This window comes from Passer domesticus, chromosome Z (genome assembly GCF_036417665.1).
Source record: "Passer domesticus isolate bPasDom1 chromosome Z, bPasDom1.hap1, whole genome shotgun sequence".
Taxonomy (NCBI): Eukaryota; Metazoa; Chordata; class Aves; order Passeriformes; family Passeridae; genus Passer; species Passer domesticus.
Window position 1 is genome coordinate 26446681 of NC_087512.1, and position 24003 is coordinate 26470683.

The 24003-nt window shown below is 39.7% G+C and overlaps 1 protein-coding gene across 22 annotated transcripts in view; it reads right to left on the bottom strand.

Annotated features, from left to right (window-relative positions):
• Nucleotides 1-24003, bottom strand: part of ARHGEF28 (Rho guanine nucleotide exchange factor 28) — a 119586-nt gene that overhangs the window by 65176 nt on the left and 30407 nt on the right. For 7 of the 22 annotated variants that reach the window (XM_064403159.1, XM_064403161.1, XM_064403158.1 and 4 more), the window contains exons 1-3: nucleotides 19878-19995; nucleotides 19122-19302; nucleotides 15819-15891 (exon numbers count right to left, since the gene is read on the bottom strand). The exons of 1 other annotated variant lie outside the window; for it this stretch is intronic. In XM_064403159.1, the coding sequence (XP_064259229.1) occupies nucleotides 15819-15891; nucleotides 19122-19302; nucleotides 19878-19993 (370 nt within the window). In that variant the 5' untranslated portion in view covers nucleotides 19994-19995. 14 more of the 22 variants (XM_064403177.1, XM_064403171.1, XM_064403163.1 and 11 more) reach the window with 13 other exon arrangements.

The window sequence follows — 24003 nt, forward strand, 5'->3', positions numbered from 1 at the left end:
TAAATCTGGCATTTTTCACTTACAGATTCAGCGAAAAGAACTCACTCTCATTGGTCTTTCTGGATTTACGTTTAGTTTTGGGAGGGGTGACTAGAGCTGAGCAAAGCAAAGCACTCACCATGAGGAAATGCAGCCAATGTATTTAATGGCATTAAAATATTTTACATGCCGAGACATTTACTTTCCTGAATGACCTCTGTACACTGCATAAATGTTTGCACTGATTGCTCAGCTATTGCCTGTCCTCCCTTCCTTAAACAAGCCATGTTCATTTAACATTCTAACGCAAACAAGTAATTAAGATTGCTAAATAATTTTTCAACAGCAGACCTATTACATAATTGTCAGAGAATCCAACAACTAAATTTCTGCCTGATCATGCACTCCTGCTGTTTATCATCTCCTTTTTGTCCAAGTTCTTAGGCTTTTCACCTGCACACTGCAACCTCCCCTGAATAGGATCTTGCACAGGAATTTGTCAATGCCAGTCTGAAAGTGCAGATAAATTCTCAACCTTAACCCCTACTTTTCAAGGGTTAATAGAATATCACTCACATTACTTGCTGTGTTTGGGCCTTGTGAAAGGCATCTTTTTTCTTATTTGTAAAAATCCTTTATGCAGCCATGAAAGATGTCATGCTGTTCTTTGCCACAAAGAAGGGCTTTTCCCTGCAGTCTTTGACTAAAAATATTTTGTTTCTTGCACTTTGTAGGGTGATCCAACCCACTTTTCACCTGCTACTCCTTCCTTCCAAAGTAGTGGCATTTGTAGGCAGCTACTGCAGGGATCTGACCACTTATGAGATAAAAGGTGCTTTTAGCTGGAAAATATTAACCTCTCTTTCTACTGACAAAATATTTTTCATTATACACCAAGGTACAGATGGGAAGATAAAGAACAACTATGGGGGTTTATGTGTATTATCTAAGGCTAACACTTTTGATAAATAATGTAATGCCTTAAATTCTTTCAACCAATGCTTACCTAAATACATTCATAAAATCTAAATGTTTTTCAGAGATAGTACTGTGTATTGTCTATTGTCAGACCATTCCTGTGGTTCATGGCAAGACGGAAGGAAGCAAAGGAATGTCACCACATCCGCAGACTCCATGCAAGAGCACTGTTGCATTTCCGCACGCGCAGTGAACAGCACTATGGTACTAAGTGGGTGGGCTGCCTGTCCCCAGCCACTGCTAAACCACAGCTGGCAGTTCTCTCTCTCAGGCAGAGCAGAAGGGGACAACCCTGAGCCACCACCCCCTCCCCAGATGTAGAAGGGACATATACAGGATGGGAAATGTGGTTAACGACCGCAAAAAACAGAGCTGGAGAGGTCACTTTTGGACACAGGTAGAATGAGAGCCACCTGAACAAAAGCTCTGCCAAAAACACCCTGTTCACTTTGCTCTGGGAAGAGTCTCCCCTGGTATCAGCAATGAAATTTATTTCCCCCAGCTTGATTCTGTCCCAGGCCCAGCAGAGCCTGCAATCCTTTCCCAAAGTACATCAAAGCATCTGACAAGAAAAAATGGAGTAGAAAGGGTTACATGATCTTCACCACTGGTCTCTGTGATCCACAGGCACACATTGCTTCCCTACCTTCTTCACTCCATTGTTCTTACTAATTAGAGCGTATCTTCCCACAGAGAGGATCAGACAATGTACCTACACAAAGTATCTGCTTTACCCTACATTAGACTTAAAAAGACTCAGCAAATACGAATTAAAGGCAACTAAAAGCAACACTCTACCAACCAGATGCCAGGCACCAAGCAACCTCCAACTGTAACACTCTATTTGCCCACGACAATGATGCAATGGCTATGCAGACTGTGGCTATCAACATCCTTATAGGTCCTGAAAATAGCTTGTCACAGACATTAGTTTTACTATTTCTCTTTGCTCTAGTAAAGACCAGTTAGACCTGGTCTAACTATTCCTGTATAGACTTTCTTACAGAAGTCTATACAGGAATAGTTAGAAAACCTTTGCCACATCACTATTCTCTCCCTCTCCTTTTCCCATATCATTGATGAACCAACCACTAAAGAACAAAGGACTAAGTCCAGATCCTTGAGATCTTAGTTGATAACCTCCTTCACCTGTTCTTATGATCCTTCTTATTGCTAAGTTTCTGATGGGAGATTCAGGCATTTTGTTTAAGGAACTGGCCCATTATTTTCTTATTTTGCAAGAAAAAGTCTCCCACAAGTAACACAGCAGTTTGGGATTTAAACTGTTCAGCAGTGGATTTCAAATGGTCCAAGCAGGCAGTCCCTGTCCACCGTCAGTACCCAATGTTATGGCAGTATTTGGTGGATCCCATCTCCCCCTCCCTCTCTAGCACCCTGTGGCAACCTACCCACACTGCACCATCCAGAGAGGATCAGAGATGGGAAGGGCAGGGGAAGGAAGAGCACACAGTTTCTTGCACTGCATGCATTCCTTGCAAACAGAATTACAGAACCCCAGGATGGGAGGGACCACAATGGTCACCTGGTCCAATCTCCCTGCTCAGTCAGAGTCATTCCAGAGCACATGGCACAGGATTGAGCACAGATGGTTCTTGAGTATCTGCAGTGAGGGAGACTACACTGGGCAATCTGAGTTCCACTGAGTTCCAGTGCATGGTCACCCACACAGTAAAGAAGTCCTTCCTCAAATTCAGGTAGAACTTCCTCTGCATCTGTTTCTGCCCACTGCCTCTTGTTCTCTTGCCTGTCCCTCTGAGAAGAGCCTGGCCCATCCTCTTGACACCCACCCTTTCATAATTTATACACATTAATGAGGTCTATGCTTGTTTTCCATGCTTTCAACCCTGATAAAGCCACAGGGTAGAGGGTCATAACCATTCAGCATCACAGACTCTCTTCCTCCCACTACAAGTTTAAAGCAGCAGAATCTGCACTCCCAGGAAAGCACAGTCCTGGGTGACTCAAAGCCAGCCACATTCTGACAGGAGATTAAATGGCCCTGACCGTCAGCCCACCAACCTCCTGTTCACATGTCCCCCTCCTTCTCTGTTCTTCACTCTTCCATTCAAACAGCTGATGAAAATCCCATTCACGTTTGGGACCTCTCTTACTGCAACAAGCAGATCTTCTGTAGCTCTTGTGTAGACAGATAACAGAAATAATAATGAAAAATATAAGATAATAATACAGTACTAGAAATTTGGGTCAATTCTTCATTTACGTATTTGTGCAGTTTTTGGACACTAGCCTGGAAAAGAACACAGAACAGCTGCTGCCTTCACAGACACTCTGATGAGAGCAGCAGAGCACCCTATCCATCTCCAAAAGCACAGTTCTAAGACACACAAAGTTTACTGAAACACTCTGAAATCATGGTAGGTTGCAGGAAAAGCAGAGACAATTTGTGCACACTGCCTTCTGGATTGCTTTAAGCCGGACTGCCAGTCCAAGAGTTTTTATCCTTAATTGCATTTACTTCCAAATGGATCTGTCTTTTTATCATTCCCAGACAAGGCATATGGAATCACTGTGTTGCAGCAAACCATCCAGACTGAGAGAAGACCATGCTGTCTAAATTTCTATTGACTTCCTTACTATTCCCTAGCAGACACATTTCTAATTGTAATGTGAATTACTAAATTAATTGTTGAGGGTATTTTTTTAACGCTTTCTTTGAAAGTAGGGTGACAACTACCCTTAGAACACCTATAATAAGAATTAGACTGTTATAAGTGATAAAAATATTATGTTTGTGATATTCCATGAATGATGCATTCTCCTACAAAGAGGTTTTAGCCATAGGTACCTCTTTTGAAAAGCAGCTGTTTGTAAGTGGTGGTACTTCAGGCTTGTTTCTTTGGTAAACTAAAAAGCAATGTACCTCCACAAATTTAAAAGAAACAGCTTTGCAAAAACTGTACTAGTACTCCAAGATCATTGGAAAACACTGACCAGACTGGGATAGAGAAGGGCTCAATATTTTTACAAAACTTAAGGAAAGAACATGACCTGTGCCTAATACTCCTATGTGGAGTCAACATAGCTCCAAAAGCCCATGCATCATCTTGGGTTTTGTCTCAAACTCTTCGTGTTGCGCAGTTCACTCACATGCTGTTAGAATTTCACAGCATTCCTCCAGCCCAGACCTTTCTGATGTCTGGTTCATGGCTGATGGCAGATATTTCCTTTTTTATCCTTTTTGTAAAACACCAAGATCACTCTAAGGTAGCAAGCAAGCTCGGTTTGGGATAAGAAGCTCATTAATACTAGTTTCATGTGGCAATGGTCAGTATGCCCTGACTCTTGAAACAACCAGTAAGCAAAGTACATATAGAGATAATTTGCCTAAATGATCTCCTTGTTCAGTATCTATTCAGATCAAAAGACTAGCTGGGAAACACAGAACAAATGTGGGCGGAAAGCTCGTCACTTCTGTTCAGTATCATGATGAAAAGCTCCCTGATGAAAATAAGAGATTATTTGCAAAAGCATGAGGACTAAGGGATTAGTCTTCCTTGTTTCAGCTCCATGGAGGCCTGTGAGAGTAGGAACAGGGAGCGTGCATGTGAAAGCAAACCAAAGTCTGACTTGGACTTCACTTACTACTGAAGCTGTGCCAATGATTGGTTATTGAGTCTACACTCACACTGGCAGACTGTGGTGCTAAAACATTCACCAAAGACCCACCTCACTAAAAATCCCATTTTTTATGTTTCAGGGAAGACTTCAAGAGAAGGCTGTCTCTTGAGGAGGAAGAAAGGTGAGAAAGTTTTTCTTTTGCACACTCTCAAGACTACAACTGTTTACTTCACAATATATTTCTGGGTTATAATTCACTTTTACAGAATAACATGACATTAGATACATCCCAGATTGCTCATTTATTTTAGCATGAAATGAAATTGGGCAGAAGGCAGATCAAAAAAAAGGTAATTTAAACATCAATTTTTAAAAAGTGCCTTTGTGGAGGGTTATTTTGTTGAGCAAATTTGTTTGGGATTTTAGGCAGAGGAATAGAACAAGTTCTGGGAAGCCAGAAACCATATGCTTGTAGCTTGTTGATTTTTATTTCTTTCTTCCTTTCTTCCTTTTGACGTTAACTTGAATTATAATGCCTCAGAAAATCAAGAGTGGAGGAAACTCCAAGCAACAAGCTTGTTTCAATGCTTAATGCTGTTCCTTCCAGATTTCTCCCTAGCTTTTTAATTAAACTCAGTTCAGGCTGTGAGCCTGAACTGTGGAACATTTTCCCAGGAAACTGTGACTTCCTGTATCTTCTGTAGCTCTTAACTATTCTACAGTTTTCAATATTGCATTGTTTATAGACACTCCAAACAAATGTGAATCTTTTTCTCTACAGAAATAAGTTGCTGTCATGCTTAAAAGTTGTTTATAAGTTGATGCTGGCAGCACTGTGACAGACCAACCCCAAGGTACGTCTCTAGTGCAAGGAGCCATGCAAAGATTTTGCAAAGTGGAAGAAGCAGCACAAAGAGGTCAAAGGTGCAGCCCAAAATCCCAGAGTGCAATTGTCACCATCATTAGCCGCAGTGATAACTGTGCAATTTTCTTCAGTTGTTGTTTCTCTCCGCAACTTTCAAATCATCTACCTTTTGACTAAAAAATAGGGGGTTTAAATCTTCCTTTACCACAAAGTGGACTTCTTTGGCATAACCAGTCTGAGTATTTGCATATCTCAAATCATCCAAGTATTGTAGTGCCTCTTTATCTCCTTGCTCTCTACAGTCCTCTTTCTTTCAGGAAAAGATAAGCTGCAGAGAGAAGTGCAAAATATAAGTGGTATGCCCAAAGTCTTGTTAGAATCTGTTAAGGAGAGAAACTGAAGCAGAAGTCTGCAGGTCCTGGACTAGAAATGCTATTCTGGATCACTCCGCCTCTCTCAAAGCATACATAAAGCAAAGATAGGATGGAAAGCTGCCAGAATTATATAAAAATGACTGCAAACAGAAAAGATCTGCACAGCCTGAATCAGAGGACTCCTGTAACTGTCTCAAATAGGTAGCACTTAACACACTAACTTTCACTCTTAGCTATCAGTAACCATAAAATTATTTCCTGTAGTTCCAATGTCAAAACATTCACTCTTGACTCCAAATGCGAAGATTCTGCTCTGAAAATCACAGAAGGAAAAAAAACCAAAAAAAAAACAACACAAAAAAAGGAGGAAAATATATGACCGCAGTAAGTACAAAATATACAAAATATAATAATTTTACAGACATAACAAAAACTGCACAAAGGTAGAACTCCAGACTGCAGGACCATGCTCTTTTCTATCTTGAAAGAAAAAAATAATTAACACTTTGAAGTCTTAGCCACCATGGTGAGGAAATCTAATCAATAAAAAGAACAAAACAGCAACATTGAAATCAGATTTTTCTGCATATTTCAGCACTGCAATAGAGAAAAGGAGATCATTATGGCAATTATGTTTTGTTCCTTAAACTGATCTGTGGTTAAATGGGGATTTCTGTGGAACCATGAAAATCAAAGGGCAGACTCTACTAAAAATATTTTGTAGTTGCCTGGTCACACAGTGAACTGTCAAAAATGTGGCATCAGTAATTTTATCTCTGGCAAAACATGGCTTCCAGGAGTTTTTCATCACTGGCAGAGCAAACAGAATAGAAGAGACACACACCACTAGGTTGCTGGCAATGTAATGTGGAGATTATGGAAATTATTTTGAAAAATTATCATCATCATCCCTTCCTGAAGTTTAGGGGGATGGGAGGGAAAAGCTGTATTTCCTTCGAAGCAAAACGGGGTGTTTGGGTCACTTTTCTTAATGAAAAGAGAAACTTTTGCAACTTTATAAATGGCCCTGTGAACATTTTCTTTCCCAACCAGCTATGAAGAACAGGAAGGAATTAAAAATGTTTAAAATCCCACTCACAGTGTGTCCTGCTCACAGTGTTACATGCCCAGCAGTAACAGCATACAGCTGTCACTTCCTAGACTTTTCCCAAAATGTACAGGGCTGCTGATTCTGGGGATGACAATGCCTGGCAATGAAACACATGCATAATGCTGAAAGGGGGAAAAAATCCTTTTTTTGTTGCTTTCCATTTATTTCTTTCTTATTCTTCTCAACAGATATTGGTTTTCTCTCAGTATTTCCAGCATGTTTACCTCAAATGATAAAAAGGAAGAAAGTCCATGGGGGGGTGAGGATTGGTTGGTTGGTTTTGGGTTTTGTTTAGCAGTTTTTTCTCTTGTAGACATAAAACAGATCTCTAACAATTTCAAAAGGACACAGAAAAAAGGAAAAGAACACCAGCAGGAGTAACTAGCACTGGAGTGTCTCCCTACAGCTTCCTTTTAAGCATGGTCTAGCATCCTGTTGTGTCCTACTCCTATTCCTTCCATTCTTAAATAGTGCAAACCCAAAACTCATCATCTTCTTGGCTTCTTATTGACCCATCACACACCCAGGACCGATATCCTTGGGGCTCTTCAGAGATGCTGGAGGATGAGAAACATTTTGCACAAAAAATAATTCAACTACAACTCTCAAAACCAAACTACAAGACTCAGTACTAGACCTGGTGCCTAAGGCAGCCAGGTCCCAATCCAAAGATGAAGAAAACAGGGATCAAGGAGAGTTGGTGCCCTTTTAGCATCCTACCAAATGTTGAATGCACTTCTGCAAAGTCATTTCCCAAACTTTGTGGAGAAAGAGCCATAATGATCAACATTGAAAGGGATGTCTGAGAGAGAGCAGGAACAGGAGAGCCCTTCCAGTAGCCACTGCTACTTCCAAGGTCACTTCCAATGAAAACCATTCCATGACAACATTTATTTTTTGTGGAGATTCTAAAGCAAGAACCACACAGGAAAAGAAGTGATAAACAGAAGTGGGGGACTTTGTACCCCCATTCAAAGAGCACTCACATTCTCACTCTTACAAGTACTCTTTGATTTGCACATCCAGCTACTAGTGAGATTCCGGAGTTTGCTTGTTTCTATTCATTCTTTTTCATTCAATTCTCTTTAGCTGTTTCCCTCTCCCCCACTGACACTATTTGAATTTCTCTTCTTATCCCCCACTGTGTGCTTTTCCTGCCAAAACCACTACCATTTAACAGCACTGCCAAGCAAACTTTTTTTTTTTTTCAGAATAGTTTGAAACAATTCAGGCTAAGAAAACTATGATATTTAGCAATATGGTTAAATGAGTCAGGTTAGAACATATGCTGATTTTTACGTTTAAATAAACCAGTAAACACAGCTTCGGTTAACTTAAAAATTTCTGTCTGTCACCAAATTATTTCCATCCTTCTTCATGCCTCTCCACTTCACTTTTTATTGCACACCCAACAGCCCACTCATTCCCTAGCCTGCAATTCAGCCGCATCAGATCTCATACACGTTGGTCACTGGAAGCCTTTCAGGCCCTGCTGAGGTCAATGGCACAATCCTATTGGATGTCTTTGTGATGAGTTCTTTGGCCAGCTTGAGAGCACACCCCAGAGATGGGCAAGGACAGCCTACAGTATGGCCAGCAGCAAGTCCATGCTCCAGTCCTTACACAGGGCAGTCAAACTCTCAGTTATAGAGACTTCTAAAATGAGTAGACCTGATTTCACTGCAGTTTTTACACAAACAAGTCAACTTCTTAAACGTACTCAAAAGTAATTAAGATATAGGGGGCGATAGAGGATTGCTTCTTTCTCATATCGGTGTTACAACAAGGAATTTTTCTTAGTTTAATACATGATAATCCTGTGCTCAGGACACACTTCACGTACACACAGGTATGAACACATATATGTACATCTACACATTATAATTTTACTTTATATGCAAATAAGATGCCTAAGAAAATTTATTTAAATCAAATTTTAAGCACCTAAAACTTGTCCAAATCATACTCAAATTCACCACTCTTTTTACCCTCTTAGCTCCTCTAAAAATCTGCACTACCACTCCTAACAGTACGAACCACGGCCAAAGTCACTTGCTTGTTCCTCCAAGAGGACTCAGGATCTGATGCATCTGCCCAACCAAGCATCAGAAAATGAGCAGGTCTGAAGCCAGAGGGCCTGGCCTCTGTTTCAGCTGTCACAAGCAATTCTGTGCCAATGATGCCTTAGAAGGAAAAAGCATTTCAGGAGTAAGAAAAAGAAATATCAGCTATCATTTCAGGGTGGAGAACTTATACTTTGTCAGCTTCTAAAATACTTTATGTTCTGTCCAGATGGTGTAACTGGAGCAAAGACCAGAGCAAATGTGGCTTTCATATTAACAAACCATAATCACTCCCCAGTGGCTCCACACACTCCTACACTCAGACACAGTCCAATACTTTGGTCTTGCTTGACAAAACAGATTTGAACACATGGGCACTAACATTGCACATACCTTGCATTTTTGAGCAAGGCAAAGAGTGGTACAGTGTCCTATTCTCAAAAGCATTAAAGCTAGAATGACTGTGAATATTAGACTTTTTGCTACTAGTCCCAAGTACCTCTTGATGCTCTCATATTCCCTGTATGGGACAGTGAGAAAATCATCATCAAATAGTTGAAATACAGGTATTTGGCATAACAGTAACTATAACAATAGATAACTAGATGCTGATTTATTGAGAGGTAATAAAATAATCTGCCAGCTTCTTATCTTAGAACTGTCTCTGAGTTTATGTCAGCTTATTTCCCTCTAACATATGTCCCCCCTATGTATGCACAACTATCCCCTTCCTTTCAGCACACACAAAGTGGATCTTCACTTTGCAGCACCAAAATCTGCATAGAGAATGCTTCCATTTGGGCTGCTCTTTCTGAGTTCAGCACTGGACCACAGGCCAGTGATGTCAGATTGGCAGTCTCTGACTGGCATAGAAGCTCCCACTTGCAGAGCTTAGTTAAACATTATATTTTCCAACTTGCTGTGCTTTCCACAAGCCCACATTTGTATATGGCTCTTGTAGCTTTCCACAAAGCTTCAAAACACCTTTCCAGTGGAGTTTCAGTCTCTAAATGTGCTTTCTAGCACAGCTGGCTATATTATCTTACCAGGCCCACAACTCACTGTGTCATTTAAACATTTCTACAGACCTTATTTCACCTTCAGTCACATATATAGCTTCAGTCACATATGTTTGCTCTATCGGATATTATTTTCAAGGTGGTTGTTCCTACAACACCTAACAAATTACTGAAAAGTCCTGTTATCACAGTACTGTTTGATACACCATCTATGTATGCCTGAGACAAAAGAGGTTCCCTCTTTGACACAGATACAACTGGCTGATCTTTCAGCAAGTTACTCTTCACCTCTTTAAAAGAAACTGTCTTGTGCGTACCTGACAAGACAATACCTATCAGCAGCTCTTGGGAAATAAAAATTTTTAATTCTTTCTTACCTACGGCCAACAAGACATGATCTTCATTTTCTTTAGAAGGAACCCCAGAGTCTCGGAAAGGCCAGAAACAGAAAAATTGAGCTATATCTCTGAAGACAAACACTGTACTGTGTTTACGCTTAGTTGCAAACTGTGCTATATGCTTTCAGAATTAATTTCAAACACTATCAAGCAGCAGCCACTTCATTTTAGCCATTCTCATAAATGCAATTGATACAGCATGCTACCTGCATATGCAAATGAACTCTACTGACTCAAATCCTAACCATAATCAAAGAGACCAAATCTTATCTTACTTCCCATGCCAACTTCAATTTTCAGCCTCTTACAAAGTTTAATTTTGCTCTGACAAGCCAATATACAGTGCTATGGAGAAAACAGAAATATTTTCTAAGATTAGAAATATTTCTAATGTCTGAGCTCTTCACACCTGCAGAAATGTCACATATCAGTTCATTCATTATAGATTCATTATAGACTTTCTGCTAGATCAAAACAAGAGACAATCAGTATGGGACCAGAATCTTTTGCCCCCAGCAAGACTTGTGAGCTGCAACACTCTGCTCCTACAGATACTTTTAGCATAGACTCTAAAATGTGTGTATACTGCAGATTTAATTCTGAAATGTCACAGATTACAATACCAACATGTGAGTTCCAAACAAATGGTCAATCTTCCTCACGGGTGGCAATAAAAATTAAAACCCCCAAGCAACCAAACAAAAAAAGCCTAAAGCCAGATTTATAAAAATTACCTAACATGTCAGCTCAGGAATATTCCACTGCAGTTAAGTATTATTAAAAGAACCCAAAGCAAACAGTAATCACTGGTATTGATATCGCAGATTTAGCTGGTTTGACCAGATTTTGTTTCTCTCAATCTAAATTACTATTTTAGCTTCATACCCACTAATCAAGCTCCTGTTTTAAAGGTCTTTAAGAAATACCTAGACAAAGATTTTTCCAGTTTTGTAAACAAATACTTATAAATAAAAAGCAGAATATAAGACTAGAGATCAAATACAACTGATAGAAATACAGTTGTAATGACACTTCTCACATATTTTGGTCTCTCCCCAAAGCTGTTTAGATACCTCCAAGTAGATGATAATGAGAACTTGCAGTATTTTTTTGCATCAAGTATTATTCCCATTTACATCCTCTTAAGGACTCACAGCTACCTGCAAGGTCTCCTTCAGAGACTAACTCCTCAGATGTAATGAACTATGCTGTCTGAAGGATGAAACTTATGCTAGACGTAGGTCTGGTGCTGACTCCAAACTAGCAGCTGCAAGCTCCCTAAAGGCACTAAACTTCACCATAAATACAGGAGTTTTCTGGTCCAAAAGCAGAGCTTGCTTCTGCAACTCAGCTTTCCAACCCACAGCTACACAACAGATTCTTTCAAATAATTATCATCTACACACATAACTATTCCTGCAGCATAGAAATAGCAGGAAGTGTTGCCTGGCAGGCTAGAATTTATTTCTTAGCTCAGAGAGGCATGCAGAGGTTGCTGCTTCTCAGTCTAAATAAAGCTATTGATAAAAAGAGAAATCTGTACCTTCATATCATCCTGGGACAACTCATCAGAAGCCAAGCTCACAGGACCTGCAAGAGCAAAGACTGCTGCCTTTAATAAGAAGGAAATTCTGGGTCTGCTTTGTTTTCTGCTGCTGGTCCCTCTCCTTTTTCAGATAGGAAAGGGGACACAAGAAGCATGCAGGCAAACCAGAACAATGGACATGGGCAGCCCATGCATCTCCCCGCAGCAGTGATCCCGTGGGCAGCATGCAAGCTGGATGCACAACAAGTGCTATGTTATTGTCACAATTATGTTTGGGCTGATTAACCCCCACACACTCAGAAAATCAACAGCTCAAGGACTATGCCTCACACCAATGCCACAGAGCAGCTGAACTCCGCTTTTCTTCTGCAGGGATGTCATGCATTTTCTGAAATTAGACTTTGTGGTTTTAACCCAAAAAGTAAAAAAATCACTTCACTGTCACTCTTTTTTTCGTTTGTTTGGGTTTTGGTTTATATTTTCTTCTAAGGGATTATATTTCCTCCAAAGTGAAGAAGGAGACAGCAACACCAAAAAAAAACACCTCCCACGCTTTTCAAGTTTTGCCCAAATGCTGCCTGAAGGACTATTGTGAAACAGCAAAGAAGAATAATTTGGATACAGGAATGTAAATTAACACAAGCATCATTCATGCTTCCAGTAACATTATTGTTTAGCAAACATATTTTAAAATAAAATGAAACTGAAATCATATAGACAGTCATCATGGTAAATATGCTTCATTCTATACTGAATCTTTCAGTTCTAGGTTCATATCTGTTCTCAGATAGCCTCTTCATTTCTCCAGCTCCAGTAAACAGTTAAACTAAGTATGCTTCAGCAGGCAGCATAGGGTGCCTTGTATATGGAGTTTGGGGACCTTTACTGGCACTGAACAAAGGATACACTCAAGATTTAAAAAAAAAACCAAACAGTTCTATCCATACATCTTAGGAAAAACAATTCGAAGACAGCTGCCCGTCACCTAAATCACACAAACTGACCAGCAGGTCTCTTGGACATGAAGTTCTGGGATGCAGTTATGTGCCCCTTGCAACCTGTTGTCCCTGATCTCAGCAGGGCCCCTGGACTCTGGCAGGAGTTAGGACTGGGTCCATGCTGATCAGTACCACAAGCATTCATTCATTTTTTAATTAATCCACCCTCTTTAATTAAACTCCTGCAGCATTCTAATACAGCACAACCACAGAGTACACAAGCCCTGGTGCTGTCAAACTAAATATTCCAGACACCCCCTTTCAGCTAGTAGGAACAGACTATTTCTGTAAGTACAGACACCTCCTTTAAAGCTTCCATGAAAATATTTTTTTACAATAATGCACTTGTCATTATTATTATTCAGTTTAACAATTGTGAGTTATAAAAAGCCATTTTCTCTAGACAATATATACTGTAGCAACAATTGGCTTATTTTCCAGGTAACAGTGTTCAGTAAACTCATGGACACAGAATTTCAAAGTCAGAAAAGAGAAAGAAAAGCACAAATATAAAATTAGCTAAAATACCACCTATTTCACTTTTTGTTCTGCATCCTGTCAGGATAATGTATCACTCCATATATTTGAATTTAAGTTGCTATAGGAGATCAAGCTAGCAGCACCACCTTACACTGACCCACTGCTTTCATATGATGGCATTTCACAAGAAATGGAGGAGGTTGGCTATACCAGCCTGCTCCCATTGACAGCTCATGGGTTCTGATAGCATGGGGTTTTAAAGGCCTGTTGATCTTGACTTCAGGAGTGAGTAGCTACTACTTCTGGGAATGGTAGCAGTTTTAAAATCTGAGTGGGATGCTTTCGTGATATGAGTGTGCCAAAATAAAGTCCCGAACTTAGTAGACAGTTTATAAAGGCATTCAGTGAATGCAACTCAGAATGTAGTAAAAAACCACAATAATTTCATATAATTTTTGCTTCCAGCAGCAACAATTTTAACTCAATCTGGAACAAAGTTCTTCTGATCTCCTGAATGCTGGCAAATGGAAATTTTAAGGTAAGCCACTAGTCACCAGTCACCACCATTCAGTGATTTTTAATTTTTTTTACTTGGTGGCTAGAAAACAGTCTGCCTTGCAGACATATGGTAACCGATTAAATATTAAAATATCAGAAGATGAAAAAGCATTTTTTACTAACACTGTACAAACAGTGGCTATAGACTTCTCACGTCTACAAGTAGATATCACAGAGCATAGAACATGCAACACGTTTACTACAATCTGTTTGTGTTGGTCCTGAAAACTTACAAAATGTACTTACAATACTTACAAACCTGCTTTTCCAGGTGCTGAAATGAATTCATTTTTTTAAAAAAACATGTGCAAAGTAACTCTGATGCATGAAGGCATGAAAGTATACAGCTTCCACTGAAAACACATATAGCTAGGTGTGCCTATGCTAAAAATCTCTGCTGCTTACCAGAATCCAAAATGAGAGTAGATGTCCTGAGACTCTCTCGTTCTCTCTCTGGGCTATGAATACCCACTGATGTTTGCATTCTGCTTGTGCAAGTCAGACCAAGTTAAAGCTGCTTTTGTGAAAAATATGGAGATAATCATCACCTACAAGACACAGTGGCCAAGTGACTGCCACATATAGTACTGCCAATGAAGGCCATTCACTTTCTATCCCCAAGGAGCAGCATAAAGACCACCCTGATCAGAGTATAGTACTCAGGTGAACACCCAGAGTAAACACATTTTCACACTGTATCACCAAGGTCCTTCACAAAACCTGTGTAATGAATTCTCACTTGCATTTACAATAACAGAAATGTAGCTTGTAACTGCTAACAACTGCTTATTATTTCTCTGCAAATTTAACTTCTAATGGCAGAATATTTGTTGCCTGAAGATGAACAGAAAAGCTGGGTATAAAGGTATTTTTTCAGCACTAGCAATGGCAGCACACACATTTAAATTCATGACTGTGTCCCTATCTTACCCATTCACTTGAAGTTACAAGCTGATGCCCCTCAAACTAGTCCCCATCCTTTCTTTCCCTGCATCAGGTCCTGGTCCTGTACACAGTTCATGCAGGTGTTCAGATTTCTACTGCCCTCAAGTAAGGTTGCCTCCAGCAGATGCTGAAGAGCAAGACAGCCTCTCACAGAGCTCTCAGTTTGCAGCTTGCTGCTTTATCCAAACATACAATGCCAGCCACATAAACAAATGGACAACTGATAAAAAGTTTTGATTCATTCCTAAGAATCACATATAAGTCTCCAAGCCTCATACTTCTGATGCTGAAGAATGATCCTTTTTTGTGATTTTCTCTTCAGCTCTGAGACATGCTTGCTCTGAGGTACACAGGGAAGCATTTTGGTAATGAAAGACCATTCTCACCCGCAAGCGCAGTCCCACAATCCTTGCAGAGGTAAACTGCTCACCAAAATAGTGAACATCTAACGGAAACAAATGAGGATTTTGCCACATTAAGAAGTTTAGGCTGGATCCCAGAACTATCCGTACAAATCATTACTTTGCTCCTATGTTTATTAACTTACTAGGCTTTACTGGAATTTGCAGGAGAATTCATTCAGTTAAACACCGCCCTCTTCTGGAACCACCTGACATTTTTCTAGCTCCTAAAATTGAATCAGTTAAGGCTTTTCCAGTCACTGTAAATGTCATAATATTTTGTGAACAGTTGCAGTCTGACATTGGAAAACCAATGCTCTGTAGGGAGTATCATGATTTATAAAACTCTTGTAATGTATGACTTGCCTATTCCACTGTTCTGTACTAACACGTCTCTAAAACCATATGAAACATGATCTTTCTGAATAAATAAATACTGTATGAATGTGCCAACTTTCTAGCACTTTGAAAGATTGCAACATTATGGAATAAAAACACTGTACCTTCTACAGAGTGTATTGCACCGCAGGGCATTTTTGGACCTTCCACTGTCTCAACTTCATTTGAATTAATACTCTATAAAAAAAAAATCAAAATTACAGTAACTGTATTTGATGCCCATTTATCTGAAAACTCAAGAACAATATTGAAGACTGACAATCACTTATGTTATGAGCAATACTAAAATGACTGAGAGAAATTCCACAAGGAATATTTTATTGGCTACCTTCCAGAGGAAACTGACAGCAATCCCTTAAGAGGAAAACCAATAAAATATTTTAACTACAGAGAGAAATCACCTCCTGCTTACAATACATGGAAGATCTGAAGGAACAGATTTACCATTTGCACTTCACTGCTTACAGCCTTCTTGTCTATGAGAAAAGCAGCACAACAGCTTTACACAACAGCTCCATTCAGAATTCTAGTTTACATTAAAAGTGCCCCTGTAAAGCAAACAATTTTGATGGATAGGAAATACAAAGAGAATAAACTAGGACTAAACACTAACTATGTGATAGGTCCAGTCTGGAAGCTAGAAGGCACTCCACTCCCCATGTCTGTAGCCCCTGGACAGGCTGCTCCCTCACTCAGATACACACCAACTACATCACTCCTGCTCAAAAGGAAGAGGGGGCTGGGATACAGTCTCCTATTTTAGAAATTACTCTCTGAAATGAAAAACAAAGTGGGAGGAAGAAAGAATGGATTCTTTTGCGTCCTTTCATCTACTACTCTGCTTGCTTCTAATCTTTCCCTCTAGTAGACTGCCTGTGTATTTGCCAACTACCAAGAGCTGCAAACAGAGAAAAAACATGGTAACCTGAACACAAAAGAAAAAGCCAGGGATGACCCTGGACTGAATACTGCAGCCAAACTAATTTCTAATTTGAAAGCCATGAAGCCCCACCTCAGTGGGACAAGTTGTATTTTTCTCTGCTCATCTCTTGCTGTGTTTGGCAGTTCCCCACTTGAACACCTGTCAGGCAGAAAAAGTCAAAAGAAAGTCAGGAAACTATTAAATCTGTCTACCACCAGGCAAAAAAATTACTTAAATTAGCATAAACTATCTTAGTCATTTTGGATGATTATCCTGGCTTGCTCTTTCTGGTTTCTTTCATTACTCTGACACATTTCAAATGTGTCCATCAGTCCCCAGATCTCTCTTCGTCTCACAGAGGACCTCTGTCCTGCAGTGGCTGTGCTGCCTGCAGCAGCTCAGGCTGCCTCATGGATCACCTCCTCCTGCTGTCTAGGTCTCCACTGGAGGAGCACAATGAACCAACAACATCATCCCACTGGTGGACACCATTACCACATAGCAATCTCTGCCCCAAGAAGGTCACACAGAATTTAAGCAACCCCACATTCTTTTTCACCAATTTCAACTATCTCCCCCGTCTCCGTTGCCTAGAGTGGCCACAGGGTTCCCACTTTTTGAACTGCTGGATGAAGGCATGGCTCCCATACAAGTGACTTGAGCTTCCTGACAGCTTGTTTTAACTTTTCCATTACTTCCTCAGGCTTCTAAGGAATCGAACAGGAACTAAAAGAACGGACACAGCAGAGAGTGAAGAATATACTTCGGAAAAATTCATGCTTTTCTTGCATGAATAGATGTGCTGCTGTCTGAGGCAATCATCTCACACAAATCCAAAACTACTGCCACCATAACTGAGACAAAGCTCCCTTTCTTCAGTTCATTGCTTTCTGACTCAGGCATGAAGTAGCAATGTGGTCATTTATACAGTCTCAAGACATCAGAGGTACAGCCTCAGCCTTCTGTAGATGAAATTAATACTGCAGGACAGCAGTAAATTCTACTTCTATTTTAAAAAGACTACGTACTGTGAAATCTCTAATATCTACCAAAAATTTATAATTGCCTCCCAGTGCTTTGGATACAACTGAAGAACTCAAAATTCTTGTTTGCAACAGAGGGAAAATTAATTTTACCTTTCCTTTTGGATATAATACATAGTCTGAAAACAACAGTTTGTGTATAGGAAATTAACTAAATAAACGATGTGATCTTCCCAATTATTCTGGTCTATTCCTGCTTGACTGAAAGTGCTGCAACACTGATGCTGAGCAGGAGGGGAATAAGGTCCCCACAACAGAACCTAGACTGCTGCAACTAGAGGAATGGCAAAAGGGGAACCAACAAATCCAGGGCAGTAGGCTTTTTCCTGAAAATATCAAGTGCAGAATTTTCTAGCTTTTCAGAGTCTTTGTCTTTGAGAATACCTAACATGCCACACTTTCTTTTTCCATTTCAAAGACTGAATGAAAAGCAAGGACTTTGTGAGTGCAAGAAAATGCAACAATGCATTCTTGATTATATTCTTGGTTTTCCTTTTGAGTTCATTATTGTTAATGGAAAAGCCACACACAAATTGCAGGGATTCTGCAAACTACAGAGAGTAACTTTTTTGTATTGAAACAAATTAAAATCTCAAGAATGTAGTTAGGTAAGATTATGCATAAGGACTATACAGTATGTTGCACCTTAAGTTTCTATATTAAACACAATATAAAAATAATTTTCTAAGTTTAAAAAAATGCAGTATGAAATAAAGGCAACACATGAAAAATCAGTGCACAAATGAGGAAACCCAAAGCTAAGAATGGAAAAGAAAATATCAATTTCAAGACCAGAAAAAAAGCCAACTTTTAGTGTGTTTTTAGCTCACTAGTTTTATGTATGCTGTGCAGTCTCAATCTAAAAATACAGGTAACCATCTGCATTGCTATTAAAGAACTTATACATTCAAGCATTCTCTTTATTTTATTGAATCAAGAGATGTCCTGAAGGATATGACAATGGTGCTTCAGACATTTTACATTAAAATAAGAAAAACTAAACTAAGCTCTGTGGCAAAAGTCTGTACTCTGTATTTCTGCTGTAAATAATAGACCAAGGCTGGTTCTTGATAAAGGCTCCCAGGCATTACACTACCAAAAGAATGGAATTACATTATATACTTCAAAGTACAAACATGAATACAATGGCAATGCAATTAAGCCACAGAGATTTCAGGGAAAGATACTCCCTTTAGAGTCTACCATGATTAAAGAACAACTTGGGAGGCAAAAGAGGCTTTTACAAAGTTCTCAACACCTCTTATGCTCCAGCTTCAGACATACAATGTGGTACACCTACACAAAGTAGAAACCCGCAACAGAAACCACGAAATTACACTGGTGGTCAGTGACATAGCAGCTTAAATTAAAAGGCTACTCAATGAAAACAAATCCAGCCTGAAAAGTCTACAGCTGGAAATCGTGAAGAAAATCTGTGGTACCTGGTAAAGAAGAGGTCTGTCCCAGAAGTATTTTCTGAAGAGCTTGATGTCTGACTCCAGCAAACGCTGTGCAGTGTGACTGAATGTCAGTGCCAGAGCTCCAGATGAATGAACAAACTGTATGCAGGCACCCTCGCTGATCTCTGCTCTTGAAACGTCAAGCGACTGACTGCCCTGGAAGCTGAAATGACACACTCTTTTAGCCACAGCAGATGCTCTCTGCACAGGGAGAATGAAAGCTCTGCTACAGTGAGCTTACAGCTCGCCTTCAGCACAACCCGTCAGGACCCAACACACCCGCCACAAAAACCAGCCAGAAAACCTGAAACATCCACTGAAAACACAGCTGGGCAAACAAAAACGTACCAATGACTCTTTTCAGCCCTACCAACACAGAGCTGCTTCTAGCTATCAACTGGGAAAAAACAACGTTGCCTCTAGACAGTTACTCAGTACTTAAAGAAGCCAGAGTGAACAAGCTGTGACAATACGTATTTCTCCTTACTGCTGAGCAATACTACCTTTTCCTGTCAATGTTGCCATATATAGCAGTAGGACACAACTGGCAGCTAGCAGATTTGTTATCCCACAAGAGTGAAAAACAGAAAGTATCTCATGGGAATACAGTATTGTTTGGACATAGCAGTCATAACATAACATGCTGTACCCATGCTGTATTTTTTTTTAAGCTGACGTACAGATAAGTCTCACATAAACTACAGGCTGCATGGAACCAAAACTCAAAGAACCACATACCAAAATAAAAATGCATCCCAATTCTTGCGTATTTCTATCTGCAAAGAAAAGCCAAGAGTAAGAAGGGGTGTCTGAAGCTTACCATTTGGTATCCCCAGACACATACTTACACCCATGCAGCTCCTCAGGACTGTACAGACTGAGCTCCAGACAGCTGAAAGGTGCCACAAAGCACGTGTCCTTTAAGTAATTTGTCAGTGTGGCAGCTCTCCAGCCAAACAGAATCATAACTGCAGCATTGTCTTTGTTGCTGATTCTCCCTTATTTGTTTGTTCAAACTTGAGCTTTAGAGGGGTCACAAAGTCTGCTGAGGTTTTGTGGAAGTCAGAAGTCCTATGGCTCTGTTCATATATAAATATCTCTATATATATATTTTAAGGAATGTCTTTACTTGTTTTTAGTGCATCAGGATGCAGCTGATACAGTGCTGAGAGAGATACCTGATGGTGCATCTGGTCCTCTATCATTTAACTGATTATTAATTTACTTCAAATATAATGAAGGCCACAAATAATAAGCTTCCCACAATTGTAAATGTGAATTTGCCATTTAAAATCATAATGCTGACAAAAATCAGCAGCATAAAATAGGGAATTCTCTCCAGATAAACAACAGTACTCCCCACATCCCTTAAATGACAAGACATTTTCACAGAAAAGAACAAACCATTATACACACTTTGCAAAGATCTCAACAAGTTTGGAATGTCCATTCTGTAAAGCCAAATCTAATGGTGTTGCTCCATCCCCATTAGGTAATGCTAATGCTGATGACCCTCCAGGCTGGGCTGCCAGGAGCAGGGAAAGCTTAACCAAGCCCAGCTTCATCACAAGGTGGAGAAGAGTTTCTCTTTTTTCAGGCCCTTTAAAAAAAACACAGCAAGCAGATCAAAATCATCAGTAACAACCCCCAGCATTCTACTTGCTGGTAAGCACCAAAAGACACTTATTATCTATCATATGCAGAAATAACTCAGGTTCAGACCTACAAAATTGTTTTGGCAGAAGACGTTAGGTCTTTCACTGAAAACAGCAGTTACATACTTAATTGCATATGTAGAGCTAAAGAATAGCTAAATGCTACCTAATGTCTTCCATAAAAGAAAACAGCTGAAATTAAGATCATTCCAGCTGTTAATTAATTATTATTTTTCCTTTTTTTGTATGTAATATAGCATTCAGCACCAGTAAATGTCCCAGGGGAGAAGATAGCTAAAAAGCAATCTTCCTGCAATTTGCCTTGCCTCAGCAATACAAAACATCCAGCAGCACAGCTAAGTATCTAAACTAAAAAATTAAAAAATATTTTAAAAAGTAATATGATTTCTCAAGGCAGGATGCTTATCAGGGCAGTAAGAATCCATATAATTTATAAGCTATAAAATAACACACACATACACAGAATATGCTGGATAATTCCTGCTTCTCTCTTCTCAAAAGGTGACTTCATGTGCCAATCCTTCCTCTCCTCTCCACTTTTTAGCACATAATCGTCAAGTTCAATAAAAGAGTACATAACCATGACTTAGTCACTAGATGCTGAATCATCATTCACACCATTCCCTGGCCTGTCTTCAAGGAAGGATTTATTTGCCTTAATACACACATTCTCAAACAAAAGGTCTCTGCAATTTAAAGGCAATAAAGAAAATATTCTCAAGTGCTACTCAACCAGTTTCTTACACTGAGATTTTGGTATGAAGTTAAACACAAGGGTTCCTCCACAAGGGTCAAGTGTTTAGGGACCATTGCTCTACAGATTTCAGAAAAATCAGCTAAAATATGTTAGGTTTCCAGTGATTTAAGGAATGTCATTGAAATATCCATTTCTTTCCCTTCACAGCTTCCTTTTACATAATTGAAGACCGCTGCCGTGTCTCAGCCAAATTAATCCTCTCTGGACATTCTAACAGAAGAGTTGCCTTCTACAAAGCTGAATGTCTTCTCTGGAGGCAATGGGGGAAAAGTTATTAACCTCTTTTGAAAATGTTGGACCAAATATCATATAGAGCCAGAATTGCAAGGAACTTGAGGAACTTTCCCTACCACTACAGAAGGAAAAATCACTGTAGCATCTCCACTGATGAGACAGTTTTTTATCTGAGTATTTGATATTGAGTATTTGGTGGCAACCCATGCAGACTTTTTACCTTTCCATTTCAAGTGGAACAAAACTTCCAGACAGTCAAATCCCAGAAAAAGCCATGCTTCCTTCAATAAATGAAAGAAATTCCAGGCATCAGAGTAAAAGGGAGCTTCAGGGCACAGACTGCAGCAATTTAACAGCAAGCACACCTGAATGTAGTATCTGAAAACTATTTTTATTGCAGTTCTAACAAAAGTAACAAGACACAGGGAGAATTCTTTATACCAGAATATCACTAAACATTTACATAATGTGTACCTAAGTATTTGTGGAACACACATATAAAATGTCACACCATTTTTTTTTAAACTTCATCTTACTGGGGCTAGCCAATATGTGACCTGCTATCCCACCTATGCAACAATTTTCTCCACAGGTTTCAGTCTTTAAAATTTTTTCTTGGTCTTCCCATTTCAGATTATAGGAAAATATATGTCCATCTGGGCACAGGATCTGCTGTAGGATCCAGGGACACAGAGAAAAGTAATGAATCACGGGGTGTATTTTTCCTCCAAGGTCCACAAAGTGTTTCTAATTTCAGTCTTTGGAAAGGATGACCATTGCTACATTTTAGTTACTAACACTAATGTGATCTATAGCATTCACACATCTATGACACGAGATAGCACAGATGTTTCAAAGTTTTTGAGCATGTGCAACTTTTATGCCACTGAATCCAACTCAAGTGTTTGCAGATTGCTTTGCTAAATGGAACCATAAGCAACATGGAACCACAAGCAACATGGAACCACAGAAAGGCCTGGATTGGAATTAAGCTTCCAAGACCACCTACTCCAAAGACCCTGCCATGGACAGGGACAGCTTCCACTAGAGGAAGTTTCTCAAAGCACCATGTAACCTGGCCTTAACTAACAGAGCCCAGAAGATCTGACTGAAACTGTTTCAAAGCCCAGTCAAACACTACTCATCAAACAACTGGGTCTGCCTGGATCTGAGACCTTCTTCTATGGAGGAACATCAAAATAAGCACAGTTAAGGCTTCCCAAAATCTGTGGATGATGTGCTACTTCAAAAACGAGAGACCACGGTACATTTTCCCGCTCAGCCAGATGTGATTTGAACACACACAGCTTCAAATTTCCTCTGATCACTGATGGAAGCATACCCTGTTCCCTCCATTGCAGAGTAATTGAAAATAGGGCATGGTGCAGAGGGAAATCCAGGGGACACAGGGCAGAAGACCAAGAAAACAGCAGACTGACCACAATGCAACAATCAGCTAGGAGAAGTCTCTGCTGCTTAGACATGGATGCCTTTCTCATTATACCATGGTCAGAAATGAAAAACAATGCTCAAAGCCCAGATCTCTCAGTCACTCGGAGAATGACCTAACAATTCAGACACCGTATGAAAATCTGTGCCAGTATCATCCCTTTCACTAGCTGTATATCTGAATAGAGATTGATAACATCCTCTGTGCTTTGCATAGACAGCGCTGGCCCCAGTGCTATTTCTGTACTTCAGAGTCTCCTCTGAAAGGACTTCAGCAGACTCAAGGCTGTGCCACCTGTCTGGACCCCAGCAGAAAACCTTGTCTGGAGTGATTATGAATACACCAGGGAGTTCAAGTTTAAATACCCAGGAAATTACACGGTAGAAAATGTAGACCCTGAACAAATATTATGCATTCACAGGAAAAAAAAAAAAAAGTTTTCAGAATTACTGCTTGATCTGGAATACAGAAACTCTGTAAAGTCCCACTTTAAACATCAAGCTATGTTCTTCAGATGCTTCCAACTAGACCATACTACACTACACTACACTGTTAGTAACAAGGCAACAGACAAATTGATCTAATTAAAATACATGCAAATACATCATTCAATAATAAGCATGCCAAATATCTGTAGATGCAACCCCAATCCTCAGACTAAATGCATTGAAATAAAAAGGCAAACTTTACTCTCAATGTTGGCCTGTGGCCACTCCGTTTCAATGTATACTGTAACAATGTAAAAAA